Source organism: Haliotis rubra, unplaced genomic scaffold, assembly GCF_003918875.1.
Source record: "Haliotis rubra isolate DU_JTF1 unplaced genomic scaffold, ASM391887v1 Scf1082, whole genome shotgun sequence".
Lineage (NCBI taxonomy): Eukaryota > Metazoa > Mollusca > Gastropoda > Lepetellida > Haliotidae > Haliotis > Haliotis rubra.
Window position 1 is genome coordinate 54,814 of NW_025764984.1, and position 15,929 is coordinate 70,742.

A 15,929-nucleotide genomic window follows, 5' to 3' on the forward strand; every position below is an offset into this window, starting at 1 on the left:
TCACAGTCAGTGTTAGGATGTGTTTATTGTGATGATAGTCAGTGAGATCAGCAGATCCTCACTACTGTGGTGAGTGATATATGATATATCTCACTGGATGTATATCCATAATATTACCCTACCAGGTCATCAAGGAGACATACATTAGCACTGGATGATTGACTGCTGATGGCATTAACTGGCTGATAACTGATGTGGCCAACTGTGCTCCTGGCAGGCGGGGTAAAACTCAAGGTGATCACTTCCAAGCCTCATTCTATAATTGACAACTAAAAATCCTACTTTATCTAACTTTCAAGGAGATAATCTTAGGTCGTATATGGGATCTATCATAAGGCTGATCTCATCTGGGTACTTGAGACATGTGGCTGGACACAGGTGTGGGGAATTCCAATGATGTTATCAGTCTTAGTAGTTGTCAGCAAGTACAATGTCGTTTTCAGACATGATGGGAAATGATAAGATAAAGAAAGGACTTTTTCCAAGTCATGACTGTATCATACTCAGATTTATAAGAGTGTGTCTGAATAAGACTCCATAAACAGCATGGACCACTGCTGCAGGGTGGTTCCAGATACTACTGGTGTTACAACTACTTTATATCTGAGACCAGATACTACTGGTGTTACAACTACTTTATATCTGAGACCAGATACTACTGGTGTTTCAACTACTTTATATCTGAGACCAGATACTACTGGTGTTACAACTACTTTATATCTGAGACCAGATATTACTGGTGTTTCAACTACTTTATATCTGAGACCAGATACTACTGGTGTTACAACTACTTTATATCTGAGACCAGATACTACTGGTGTTACAACTACTTTATGTCTGATACCAGATACTACTGGTGTTACAACTACTTTATATCTGAGACTAGATACTACTGGTGTTACAACTACTTTATATCTGAGACCAGATACTACTGGTGTTTCAACTACTTTATATCTGAGACCAGATACTACTGGTGTTACAACTACTTTATATCTGAGACCAGACACTACTGGTGTTACAACTACTTTTTATCTGAGACCAGACACTACTGGTGTTACAACTACTTTATATCTGAGACCAGATACTACTGGTGTTACAACTACTTTATATCTGAGACCAGACACTACTGGTGTTACAACTACTTTATATCTGAGACCAGACACTACTGGTGTTACAACTACTTTATATCTGAGACCAGATACTACTGGTGTTACAACTACTTTATATCTGAGACCAGATACTACTGGTGTTACAACTACTTTATATCTGAGACCAGACACTACTGGTGTTACAACTACTTTTATATCTGAGACCAGACACTACTGGTGTTACAACTACTTTATATCTGAGACCAGATACTACTGGTGTTACAACTACTTTATATCTGAGACCAGATACTACTGGTGTTACAACTACTTTATATCTGAGACCAGACACTACTGGTGTTACAACTACTTTATATCTGAGACCAGACACTACTGGTGTTTCAACTACTTTATATCTGAGACTAGATACTACTGGTTTTACAACTACTTTATATCTGAGACCAGATACTACTGGTGTTACAACTACTTTATATCTGAGACTAGATACTACTGGTGTTACAACTACTTTATGTCTGATACCAGATACTACTGGTGTTACAACTACTTTATATCTGAGACTAGATACTACTGGTGTTACAACTACTTTATATCTGAGACCAGATACTACTGGTGTTACAACTACTTTATATCTGAAACCAGACACTACTGGTGTTACAACTACTTTTTATCTGAAACCAGACACTACTGGTGTTACAACTACTTTATATCTGAGACCAGATACTACTGGTGCTACAACTACTTTATATCTGAGACCAGATACTACTGGTGTTACAACTACTTTATATCTGAGACCAGACACTACTGGTGTTACAACTACTTTATATCTGAGACCAGATACTACTGGTGTTACAACTACTTTATATCTGAGACCAGATACTACTGGTGTTACAACTACTTTATATCTGAGACCAGACACTACTGGTGTTACAACTACTTTATATCTAAGACTAGATACTACTGGTGTTACAACTACTTTATATCTGAGACCAGACACTACTGGTGTTACAACTACTTTATATCTAAGACTAGATACTACTGGTGTTACAACTACTTTATATCTGAGACCAGACTCTACTGGTGTTACAACTACTTTATATCTAAGACTAGATACTACTGGTGTTACAACTACCTCATGCCTGAGGTCAGATACAAGGAGTGTTACAACAACCCCTGAGACGAGACACAACTGCTGCTACAAGTAGAGGCAACTTCTTGCTATTCTTAGAGGCAAAATATTTGATGAGTCACTGAACAACGAAAATAGACTGCTGTGGGTGATGTTTGTACCGAAGGTGGTGTTGGCGGGCTACAGCACAAGACAGGTGTAAGGGGAAATGTGTTGGACCTGTACATACTTATGCTAGAGATAGAGGCATACTGCATGGTGAAATAGACAGAATCTGTCCCAGCACAGCCATTCTTCCTGGACCAATAAACAACAAAGTCAAAATATATATTTATATAAATTGAGGGGTTATTGGAGATCCACGTTATATTTGGGATTACACTTTCTCAGTAAAGTCCTTATTTTAGTACTTTTTGTTGAGTTGAATCCCATCCAGGATTCAACACACACCCTCAGGGAGAGGCAACACACACCCTCAGGGAGAGGCAACACACACCCTCAGGGAGAGGCAACACACACCCTCAGGGAGAGGCAACACACACCCTCAGGGAGAGGCAACACACACCCTCAGGAGAGGCAACACACACCCTCAGGGAGAGGCAACACACACCCTCAGGGAGAGGCAACACACACCCTCAGGGAGAGGCAACACACACCCTCAGGGAGAGGCAACACACACCCTCAGGGAGAGGCAACACACACCCTCAGGGAGAGGCACCTAAATGCAGAGGGTTAGGCAGCTGACTTTGTGTGCTGGTGATTAGGTGGCTGACTCTGAGGATGTCGGCTCGAATCCTGGATGGGACTCATCCCAACAAGAAGTATTAGAATCTGTACCAAAATATAACATGTATCACATTTGACCACTTTCAAAATGGCATTGTGTATTCACATTAGAGTTTAAAACAGGTCATGTTATGCTATGTTTTGAATTTATTGGCAGCAAAGTACACATCCTTGAACACACCTTCATGTACACATCCTTGAACACACCTTCATGTACAGAAACTTGAACACACCTTCACTTACACATCCTTGAATGCACCTTCATACACACATCCTTGAACTCACCTTCACGTACACATCCTTGAAAACACCTTCATGCACACATCCTTGAATGCACCTTCATGCACACATCCTTGAACACACCTTCATGTACACATCCTTGAACACACCTTCATGTACACAAATCCTTGAACAGACATTCACATACACATCTTTCAACACACCTTCATGTACACATCATTGAACACACCTTCATATACACATCCTTGAACACACCCTCATGTACACATCCTTCAACACACTCTCATGTACACATCCTTCAACACACTCTCATGTACACATCCTTGAACACACCCTCATGTACACATCCTTGAACACACCTTCATGTACACATCATTGAACGCACCTTCACGTACACATCCTTGAACACACCTTTATGTACACTTCCTTGAACACACTTTCAAGCTTGTGAAAAAAAATCACAGTTGAAAATCTTGACACTTCAACATCAAATTTGGGGAGTCTCCATCTTGAACAACATATTTGTAGGGATAACATGATACATGTGTAGGGATGGCATGATACATGTGTAGGGATAACATGATACATGTGTAGGGATAACATGATACATGTGTAGGGATGGCATGATACATGTGTAGGGATGGCATGATACATGTGTAGGGATAACATGATACATGTGTAGGGATAACATGATACATGTGTAGGGATAACATGATACATGTGTAGGGATGGCATGATACATGTGTAGGGATGGCATGATACATGTGTAGGGATAACATGATACATGTGTTGGGATAACATGATACATGTGTAGGGATGGCATGATACATGTGTAGGGATAACATGATACATGTGTAGGGATAACATGATACATGTGTAGGGATGGCATGATACATGTGTAGGGATAACATGATACATGTGTAGGGATAACATGATACAAGCTGGGCATATCTGTCATGCAGCAAGCTGGGTATATCTGTCATGGAACAAGCTGGGTATATCTGTCATGGAACAAGCTGGGTATATCTGTCATGGAACAAGCTGGGTATATCTGTCATGGAACAAGCTGGGTATATCTGTCATGCAACAAGCTGGGTATATCTGTATGATGTTGAATATCTGTGGAGACAAAGTCCAGGGTATATCTCCCACCCATATGTTTTCTGTGTATCTTGACTGCCATGAAACTTCAGGTGAGAACATGTGGCAGCAGGAGATGTAGGCCAGTTCGTCAGGAATATCAGGGCAATATCCTACACCTGAGAATATGCTTGGAACTCCCTCTGACGTCTTGAACCCCCACTGACATCTACAGACTGTATGGCAGAGAAACCACCTGGTAGTAGGCTTGCCTGTACACAGTTCATATCTGATATGTACTGCCAGTATCTTATCAGAGACTGTGATTGTAACTAATGATATGTACTGCCAACATTATAAGTATCTTATAAGAGATTGTGATTGTAACTAATGATATGTACTGCCAACATTATAAGTATCTTATAAGAGATTGTGATTGTAGCTAACGTCAGCTACGTATGTATTTGTTCCCAACCTGTGTGTAATGTCTTATTTGCCAGCTGAATCTTATTCCCCACATGCGTGACATGTCTTATTCCCCACCTGTGTGACATGTCTTATTCCCCACCTGTGTGACATGTCTTATTCACCACCTGTGTGACATGTCTTATTCACCACCTGTGTGACATGTCTTATTCACCACCTGTGTGACATGTCTTATTCCCCACCTGTGTGACATGTCTTATTCCCCACCTGTGTGACATGTCTTATTCCCCACCTGTGTGACATGTCTTATTCCTCACCTGTGTGACATGTCTTATTTCCCACCTGTGTGACATGACGTATTCCCCACCCGTGTGTGACATGTCTTATTCACCACCTGTGACATGTCTTATTCACCACCTGTGTGACATGTCTTATTCCTCACCTGTGTGACATGTCTTATTTCCCACCTGTGTGACATGACGTATTCACCACCTGTGTGACATGTCTTATTCACCACCTGTGACATGTCTTATTCACCACCTGTGTGACATGTCTTATTCACCATCTGTGTGACATGTCTTATTCACCACCTGTGTGACATGTCTTATTCACCATCTGTGTGACATGTCTTATTCATGTCTTATTCACCCACCTGTGTGACATGTCTTATTTCCCACCTGTGTGACATGTCTTATTCCCCACCTGTGTGACATGACATTTCCCACCTTGTGTGACATGTCTTCACCATGTGACATGTCTTATTCACCACCTGTGTGACATGTCTTATTCCTCACCTGTGTGACATGTCTTATTTCCCACCTGTGTGACATGTCTTATTCACCACCTGTGTGACATGTCTTATTCACCACCTGTGACATGTCTTATTCACCACCTGTGTGACATGTCTTATTCACCATCTGTGTGACATGTCTTATTCACCACCCTGTGTGACATGTCTTATCTTATTCCTCACCTGTGTGACATGTCTTATTTCCCCACCTGTGTGACATGACGTGTATTCCCCCACCTGTGTGACATGTCTTATTCACCACCTGTGACATGTCTTATTCACCACCTGTGTGACATGTCTTATTCACCACCTGTGTGACATGTCTTATTCACCACCTGTGTGACATGTCTTATTCACCACCTGTGTGACATGATCTTATTCCCCACCTGTGTGACATGTCTTATTCCCCACCTGTGTGACATGTCTTGTTCCCCACCTGTGTGACATGTCTTATTCCTCACCTGTGTGACATGTCTTATTTCCCACCTGTGTGACATGACGTATTCCCCACCTGTGTGACATGTCTTATTCCCCACCTGTGACATGTCTTATTCACCACCTGTGTGACATGATTCATGTGACTTATTCACCACCTGTGTGACATGTCTTATTCACCATCTGTGTGACATGACTTATTCCCCACCTGTGTGACATGTCTTATTCACCACCTGTGTGACATGTCTTATTCCCCACCTGTGTGACATGTCTTATTCCTCACCTGTGTGACATGTCTTATTTCCCACCTGTGTGACATGTCTTATTCCCCACCTGTGTGACATGTCTTATTCACCACCTGTGTGACATGTCTTATTCACCACCTGTGTGATATGTCTTATCCTCACCCACTACCTGTGTGACATGCCTTATTCACCACCTGTGTGACATGTCTTATTCACCACCTGTGTGACATGTCTTATTTCCCAACTGTGTGACATGACGTATTCCCCACCTGTGTGACATGTTATATTCCTCACCTGTGTGACATGTTTTATTCCTTATCTATACAACTATTGACAGCTACTCACCAATATCGTCAGGTATCTCGAGATCCATGTTGTAAGGTAAGGGGGACCTCTCTGCAATAGAACATAAAAAATGATTCTGTCAGTTTAATGTTAAGAACTAAAACATGCACGCAAAAGTATCCAACCGTCTTGGTCCAACATGGTGACCACTGTAACACTTTCACTGTCTACATTACTGTGTGGTGATCAATCCTAGGAATGATGGTTCAGTCAGTCATCTACATTACTGTGTGGTGATCACTGTCCTGGATGATGGTTCAGTCGGTCATCTACATTACTGTGAGGTGATCAATCCTAGGAATGATGGTTCAGTCAGTCATCTACATTACTGTGTGGTGATCACTATCCTGGATGATGGTTCAGTCAGTCATCTACATTACTGTGTGGTGATCACTGTCCTAGGGATGATGGTTCAGTCAGTCAGTCATCTACATTACTGTGTGGTGACCACTGTCCTGGATGATGGTTCAGTCAGTCAGTCATCTACATTACTGTGTGGTGATCACTGTCCTGGATGATGGTTCAGTCAGTCATCTACATTACTGTGTGGTGATCACTGTCCTGGATGATGGTTCAGTCAGTCAGACATCTACATTACTGTGTGGTGATCAATCCTAGGAATGATGGTTCAGTCAGTCATCTACATTACTGTGTGGTGATCAATCCTAGGAATGATGGTTCAGTCAGACATCTACATTACTGTGTGGTGATCAATCCTAGGAATGATGGTTCAGTCAGTCATCTACATTACTGTGTGGTAATCACTGTCCTGGATGATGGTTCAGTCAGTCATCTACATTACTGTGTGGTGATCACTGATGGATGATGGTTCAGTCAGTCAGGGATGATGGTTCAGTCAGTCATCTACATTACTGTGTGGTAATCACTGTCCTGGATGATGGTCAGTCAGTCAGTCATCTACATTACTGTGTGGTGATCACTGTCCTGGATGATGGTTCAGTCAGTCATCTACATTACTGTGTGGTGACCACTGTCCTGGATGATGGTTCAGTCAGTCATCTACATTACTGTGTGGTGATCACTGTCCTGGATGATGGTTCAGTCAGTCATCTACATTACTGTGTGGTGACCACTGTCCTGGATGATGGTTCAGTCAGTCATCTACATTACTGTGTGGTGATCAATCCTAGGAATGATGGCAGATCACTATTGGCCATCTGTGGTTGCAACATCATTATGTATTCCTTTGTCACAACTCTGATTTCAAATATCAAAAACAATTAATGAAAGTGTTGGCAAGTGCAAATGATTAATCCTCTGACCTATTCAAAACAATGAGGCTCCTAGATAATTAGGCTTCAAAACAACGGAGCAACAAAACATTTAGGCTTCAAAACACAGAGGCTACAAGACAATGTTAAACTAGATAAAGAGGCTACAAAACAAGGAGGCAACAAGCCGAGGGGAGGGACCCCTCAATATCAATAGTGTGTGATATGTCACAATGTAATCATATTTTACAGAAAATAAAACAATTTAAATTAAAATTGTAAATACAATAAAAAGGAGCCCAGGAACTTTCTTGAAACTGTCGAAATCTAGACTTGCCACATTTTCTAGAATTGCATGGGCTTTCTTGGATATATTTGCTTTAGGGTCTGTACGACAGACTAGCTGTGTGTGTACTGCGTTGTACTGCGCTGAGAGGTCTCCTGCAGTATCGTATGTCTGGGATGTCAAGGACAGTATTCCCCTACAAGAAGCACGTTGATGGTTTCTCCATATGTTGCTATTTTCATCAGTGCTCAGTACCTGTTTACTGTTTGCTGGAGTCACTGCTGCTGGTGTCTGCTATAAGCTAGTAAAGTTCATGAATGAAACTGCTTTCAAGTATATGCTCTGAACATCACATTTTCTATTTTTATCTGATTCAGTTACAAGTTCCCTGTCTTCTACTTCACCAGAACATTCACTAGAAGTGAATGACGTAACCCCCAGGGTACTACTTACATTCACTAAATCGAATGATGTAACCCCCAGGGTACTACTTACATTCACTAGAAGTGAATGACGTAACCTCCAGGGTACTACTTACATTCACTTCCATGTGACTCAATGTCCTCCAGACTGTCCTGAACCGCACACCCTAGTCTAATGTCAGTCTCTCAATATATATTATTTTGATCGTAACAAATAATCCCATTTTTAGTGAAAAGGTGCTTCAGTGAGATATGAGATCCTGAACCTGAGGAAATCTGAACTTGCATCATTTAGGGCTGAGGCATTGCCAGGAGTGCTGGACAGTAGGGAACATAATGTGGTTCAGGGACTGTGAGACAGACTACATTGCCAGGAGTGCTGGACAGTAGGGAACATAATGTGGTTCAGGGACTGTGAGACAGACTACACTGCCAGGAGTGCTGGACAGTAGGGAACATAATGTGGTTCAGGGACTGTGAGACAGACTACATTGCCAGGAGTGCTGGACAGTAGGGAACATAATGTGGTTCAGGGACTGTGAGACAGACTACACTGCCAGGAGTGCTGGACAGTAGGGAACATAATGTGGTTCAGGGACTGTGAGACAAACTACACTGCCAGGAGTGCTGGACAGGGAACATAATGTGGTTCAGGGACTGTGAGACAGACTACATTGCCAGGAGTGCTGGACAGTAGGGAACATAATGTGGTTCAGGGACTGTGAGACAGACTACATTGCCAGGAGTGCTGGACAGTAGGGAACATAATGTGGTTCAGGGACTGTGAGACAGACTACATTGCCAGGAGTGCTGGACAGTAGGGAACATAATGTGGTTCAGGGACTGTGAGACACACTACCCACATCCATACTCTATACATGACCTTGACCGGACCCTGATTCTGACATGTTTTGCTGTGTGTCCTGATAGACATTGACAGCAACAGTTGGTCCAGCCATGACAGGAATCCCACCTTGACAGTCAACCTGAACATGGTGCACTTTGGTCTTACAGAATAATGAGTTCAGATTATACATATAGATGTATCTGAGCAAGTCATAACTGAATTGTCTGTTCCTGACTTGATTTACAGGATGCTATCACCAAGCTGGAATATTGCTGATTGTTATACAATCAACAATAATGTCACATTAAGTTCTAGACTGTCTGGAAATGTTGAGGTAATGTCTGTAGATTTCAGCAGGAAGTCACTGAATTCTGTGATGCGCTCACCACACCAGAGTCTTGAGTGGAACCAGTAGAGCATGAACACACATTACAACATGGAGCCTTGAGTGGAACCAGTGGAGCATGAACACACATTACAACATGGAGCCTGGAGTGGAACCAGTGGGGCATGAACACACATTACAACATGGAGCCTTGAGGGGAACGAGTGAAGCGTGAACACACATTACAACATGGAGCCTGGAGGGGAACCAGTGAAGCATGAACACACATTACAACATGGAGCCTTGAGTGGAACGAGTGAAGTGTGAACACACATTACAACATGGAGCCTGTAGGGGAACCAGTGAAGCGTGAACACACATTTCAACATGGAGCCTGGAGAGGAACCTTGATAGTTGTGAGTATTTTATTATTTGCTATTTAAGCAACATGACCAAAGAGTTTTTTGACAGGGTAATGATGTCATCTGTGCGATGACGGTAAATTTTGCTGCAATAGTTATGCTTCACTCAGAACACGGTTTTATATTTTAACTGGATTATAGTGCATCTTGGACACATTCCAACATTCTGCGCATTAATTGTAGTAATTCCGCATTTTTTAATAACAAGGTTACCCAGAGTTTCTTCAGCAGCCTCTGCAGCTGTGCAGGGATGGAGATACAGCCAGGCTATTTACCCGCAGTCATGTCAGACAGGCAAGGCACAGATAACAGCAAGAGTTTGCCAGCACATGTTAATTGCCCAGAACACCAGGTGAATCTTATCTACAGATTAAAGTCCATTGCTCTGTTTGGAACTTCTTGTGAATTGTATCAGAAAATAAATACATGAAAAGATGAGTTAACTATATTTTCCTTCATAAAACACAGGAAGATCCATGTTAGAACAGATCTTGTGCTAACCCTGCTTCTAACATCAGGACAGTAAGGGGATTGTGGTAGTGGGGTGCTGGTGGTGTCGGGGGTGGGGTTGGGGTGCAGGTGAGGTAGGGGTGCAGGTGGGGTTGGGGTGCAGGTGAGGTAGGGGTGCAGGTGGGGTTGGGGTCTGAGGGGGTTGGGATCTGAGCTGGCGGGTGTGTGTTGCTGATGGGAATGGGAAGCTGGTGCGGGTGGGGTCACCATGTACATATATTGGTCACCATATTGGTCACCATGTACATATATTGGTTACCATGTACATATATTGGTTACCATGTACATATATTGGTCACCTTACAGTACGGTTGGTTATCATATAGAGAGAATGGTCACTATGTGGAACAGTTGGTTATCATGTAGAGAGAATGGTCATTATGTAGTACAGTTGGTTATCAAGTAGAGAGAATGGTCATTATGTAGTACAGTTGGTTATCATGTAGAGAGAATGGTCACCTTGTAGTATGGATGGTTATCATGAAGAGAGAATGGTCACTATGTAGGACAGTTGGTTATCATATAGAGAGAATGGTCACTATGTAGAACAGTTGGTTATCATGTAGAGAGAATGGTCACTATGTTGAACAGTTAGTTATCATGTAGAGAGAATGGTCACTATGTAGAACAGTTGGTTATCATGTAGAGAGAATGGTCATTATGTAGTACGGTTGGTTATCATGTAGAGAGAATGGTCACTATGTAGAACAGTTGGTTATCATGTAGAGAGAATGGTCATTATGTAGTACAGTTGGTTATCAAGTAGAGAGAATGGTCATTATGTAGTATGGTTGGTTATCATGTAGAAAGAATGGTCACTATGTAGAACAGTTGGTTATCATATAGAGAGAATGGTCACTATGTAGGACAGTTGGTTATCATGTAGAGAGAATGGTCACTATGTTGAAAAGTTGGTTATCATATAGAGAGAATGGTCACTATGTAGAACAGTTGGTTATCATGTAGAGAGAATGGTCATTATGTAGTACGGTTGGTTATCATGTAAAGAGAATGGTCACTATGTAGAACAGTTGGTTATCATGTAGAGAGAATGGTCATTATGTAGTACAGTTGGTTATCAAGTAGAGAGAATGGTCATTATGTAGTACGGTTGGTTATCATGTAGAGAGAATGGTCACTATGTAGAACAGTTGGTTATCATGTAGAGAGAATGGTCATTATGTAGTACAGTTGGTTATCAAGTAGAGAGAATGGTCATTATGTAGTACAGTTGGTTATCATGTAGAGAATGGTCACCTTGTAGTATGGATGGTTATCATGAAGAGAGAATGGTCACTATGTAGGACAGTTGGTTATCATGTAGAGAGAATGGTCACCTTGTAGTATGGATGGTTATCATGAAGAGAGAATGGTCATTATGTAGTACAGTTGGTTATCAAGTAGAGAGAATGGTCATTATGTAGTACGGTTGGTTATCATGTAGAGAGAATGGTCACCTTGTAGTACGATTGGTTATCATGTAGAGAGAATGGTCAGTATGTAGTACGATTGGTTATCATGTAGAGAGAATGGTCACCATGTAATATGGTAACCCTACACCATCGCTTCAACCACCACATCCAGCCCCACCTCCACATCCCCCACCATTCACACCACCACATCTCCCCCACCACTCACACCACCACATCTCCCCCACCACTCACACCACCACATCCCCCCCACAACTCACACCACCACACACCCCACCACTCACACCTCCACATCCAGCCCCACCACCGATCACACCTCCATCCAGCCCACCACCACTCACACCTCTCCACATCCAGCCCCACCACCACTCACACCACCACATCCAGCCCCACCACCACTCACACCAACCCATCCAGCCCCCCCACCACTCCACCAACCCATCCAGCCCCCCCACTCACACCACCACATCCAGCCCCACCACCACTCACACCACCACATCCAGCCCCACCACCACTCACACCACCACATCCAGCCCCACCACCACTCACACCACCCCATCCAGCCCACACCACTCACACCACCACATCCAGCCCCACCACTCACACCACCACATCCAGCCCCACCACCACTCACACCACCACCCATCCAGCCCCACCACCACTCACACCACCCCATCCAGCCCCACCACTCACACCACACCACCACATCCAGCCCACACCACCACTCACACCACCACATCCAGCCCCACCCCACCACTCACACCACCACATCCAGCCCCACCACCACTCACACCACCACATCCAGCCCCACCACCACTCACACCACCACATCCATCCCCACTCACAACACCACATCCAGCCCCACCACCACTCACACCACCACATCCAGCCCCACCACCACTCACACCACCACATTCAGCCCCACCACCACTCACACCACCACATTCAGCTAAGTCATCATATCGTACATTGAGTCGGAGCCAAATACTACTTGCTCCTGATGTTGATGCAAGGTCATGTAGGTTGAGTTATGATGTGCTGTGTGTGTTGATGCAGAGAAAACCATCCCTGTATATCTTGCTGCCCTCACCCCTCACATTTCACCACACAAGGGAGGGGGAGCACTCGAGACAAGAGATAAGATAGCTGTCTTGTACATGCCAATGCCATTCATAACTTGTGTTTCAGGGTTTATTGTGGCAGCAGGATTCATTGTTACTCTCAAGTAACACTGTAACTCGAACTAAACAACACTGGGACCAAACCAGTGTCCATCAAACAAACAAATACAGTGAATCATCATATTGTCTACATGATAAGTATATAGCCTAGTGGACCAGTATATAGCCTAGTGGACCAGTATATAGCCTAGTGGACCAGTATATAGCCTAGTGGACGAGCATATTGCCTAGTGGACCAGTATATAGGCTACTGGACCGGTATATAGCCTAGTGGACCAGTATATAGCCTAGTGGACGAGCATGCTGGCTAGTGGACCAGTATATTGCCTAGTGGACCAGCATATTGTATACAGGATTAGTATATAGCCTAGTGGACCAGCATATTGTCTAGTGGACCAGCATATAGCCTAGTGGACCAGTAAATTGCCTAGTGGACCAGCATATTGCCTGGTGGACCAGCATATTGCCTAGTGGACCAGCATATTGTATACAGGATTAGTATGCAGCGTGGTGGACCAGCATATTCCCTAGTGGACCAGCATATTGCCTAGTGGACGAGCATATTGTATACAGGATTAGTATATTGCCTATTGGGCCAGGATATTGTCTACAGGACCAGGAGATTGTCAAAAAGCCCAGTATATTGTCTACAGGACCAGTATATTGTCAACAGGACCAGTATACTGTCAAAAGGACCAGTATATTGTCAACAGGATCAGTATATTGTCAAAAGGACCAGTATATTGTCAACAGGATCAGTATATTGTCAAAAGGACCAGTATATTGTCAACAGGACCAGTATACTGTCAAAAGGACCAGTATATTGTCAACAGGACCAATATACTGTCAAAAGGATCAGTATATTGTCAACAGGACCAGTATACTATCAACAGGACCAGTATATTGTCAACAGGACCAGTATATTGTCAAAAGGACCAGTATATTGTCAACAGGATCAGTATATTGTCAAAAGGACCAATATATTGCCTAGTGGATCAGGGTATTGTCAACTGGACCAGTATATTGTCTTGGGGACCAGCATATTGTCAACAGGACCAGTACATTGCATAGTGGACCAGCATATTGTCTACAGTACCAGTATATTGTCTACAGGACCAGTATATTGCCTAGTGGACCAGGATATTAGACTAGTGAAACTGTAATTTGGAAAAGACAATCATTTAGTACATTCCAACAAACTTCACTAGATTGATCAATAACAGGAGGAAAACAGTATAACATCACCCATACCTCACTAGTTTGATCAATGACAGGAGCAATACAGTTAAACATCACCTATACCACACTAGATTGATCAATAACAGGAGCAATACAGTATAACATCACCTACACCTCACTAGATTGATCAATAACAGGAGGAATACAATATAACATCACCTATACCACACTAGATTGATGAATAACAGGAGGAATACAATATAACATCACCTATACCTCACTAGATTGATCAATAACAGGAGGAATACAATATAACATCACCTATACCTCACTAGATTGATCAATAACAGGAGGAATACAATATAACATCACCCATACCTCACTAGTTTGATCAATGGAGAGAATACAATAAACATCACCTATACCACACTAGATTGATCAATAACAGAGAGAATACAATATAACATCACCTACACCTCACTAGATTGATCAATAACAGGAGGAAAACAGTAACATCACATCACCCATACCTCACTAGTTTGATCAATGACAGGAACAATACAGTTAAACATCACCTATACCACACTAGATTGATCAATAACAGGAGGAATACAATATACATCACCTACACCTATAGATTGATACCAATAACAGGATGAATACAATTTATCATCCAAAACTGTGTTCCACAGTAGATATCATCAACTTATCACCCACCACCTCACTAGATTGTGATATCAGACAATAGATATCTAGATTGATCCTAGGAAATATCGCTTTGACAGAATATTTTGTACAAAGCCCTGACAATGCTATGACATCATGAACTTGTTGACGTCACAATGTTATGACATCGCTGCACTGCAAATCTAATGGCAGTACTGTGTTCAGAGATGTACATTTTTCATTGAAAACTAATGAAGAGTGATTTTTGATGATAAATAGAATCTCACCCTCGTGTCTTTTGATATCAAATATATCACCACGAGTTGATAAAGTAACAAATATCCGATGCTTGCCATTTTCATTGTATTCCTTTCTTAGTTCTGCGCAGCATCTGGGATTATGATCTTCTTCACCCATTGGTTTCATGTTACACCATGTGGCTGGTTTACACAGCTGTTGCTACAATAGAACCATCTCCTGGATTCAGGACCATGCCAAACACTCATTTTATTCTTCACACACAAATAGACATTCCATTTCATTCTTCATACACAAACAGACATTCCATTACATTCTTCATACACAAATAGACATTCCATTTCATTCTTCATACACAAACAGACATTCCATTTCATTTTTCATACACAAACAGACATTCCATTTCATTCTACACAGACATCACAGATATTCCATTTCATTCTTCATACACAAACAGACATTCCATTTCATTCTACACAGACATCACAGATATTACATGACATTCTTCATGACAGGGTGACAATCACTGGATTGCCTGGTTCAGATCCAATTAGTTTACAAAAAGCATCATACAGCTGAAATACTGCTAAAG

At 42.3% G+C, this 15,929-nt stretch overlaps 1 protein-coding gene across 3 annotated transcripts in view; it reads right to left on the minus strand.

Annotated features, from left to right (window-relative positions):
- The window catches only part of LOC124281886 (vegetative cell wall protein gp1-like), a 56,911-nt gene that overhangs the window by 24,272 nt on the left and 16,710 nt on the right, over positions 1-15,929 (minus strand). For all 3 annotated transcript variants that reach the window (XR_006899999.1, XM_046717910.1, XM_046717905.1), the window contains exon 4: positions 6,580-6,630. Coding sequence is in view for 2 of the 3 variants with exons in the window: in XM_046717910.1 (XP_046573866.1) it covers positions 6,580-6,630 (51 nt within the window). In the remaining variant the exon portion in view is untranslated. The remainder of the gene's footprint in view (positions 1-6,579; positions 6,631-15,929) is intronic.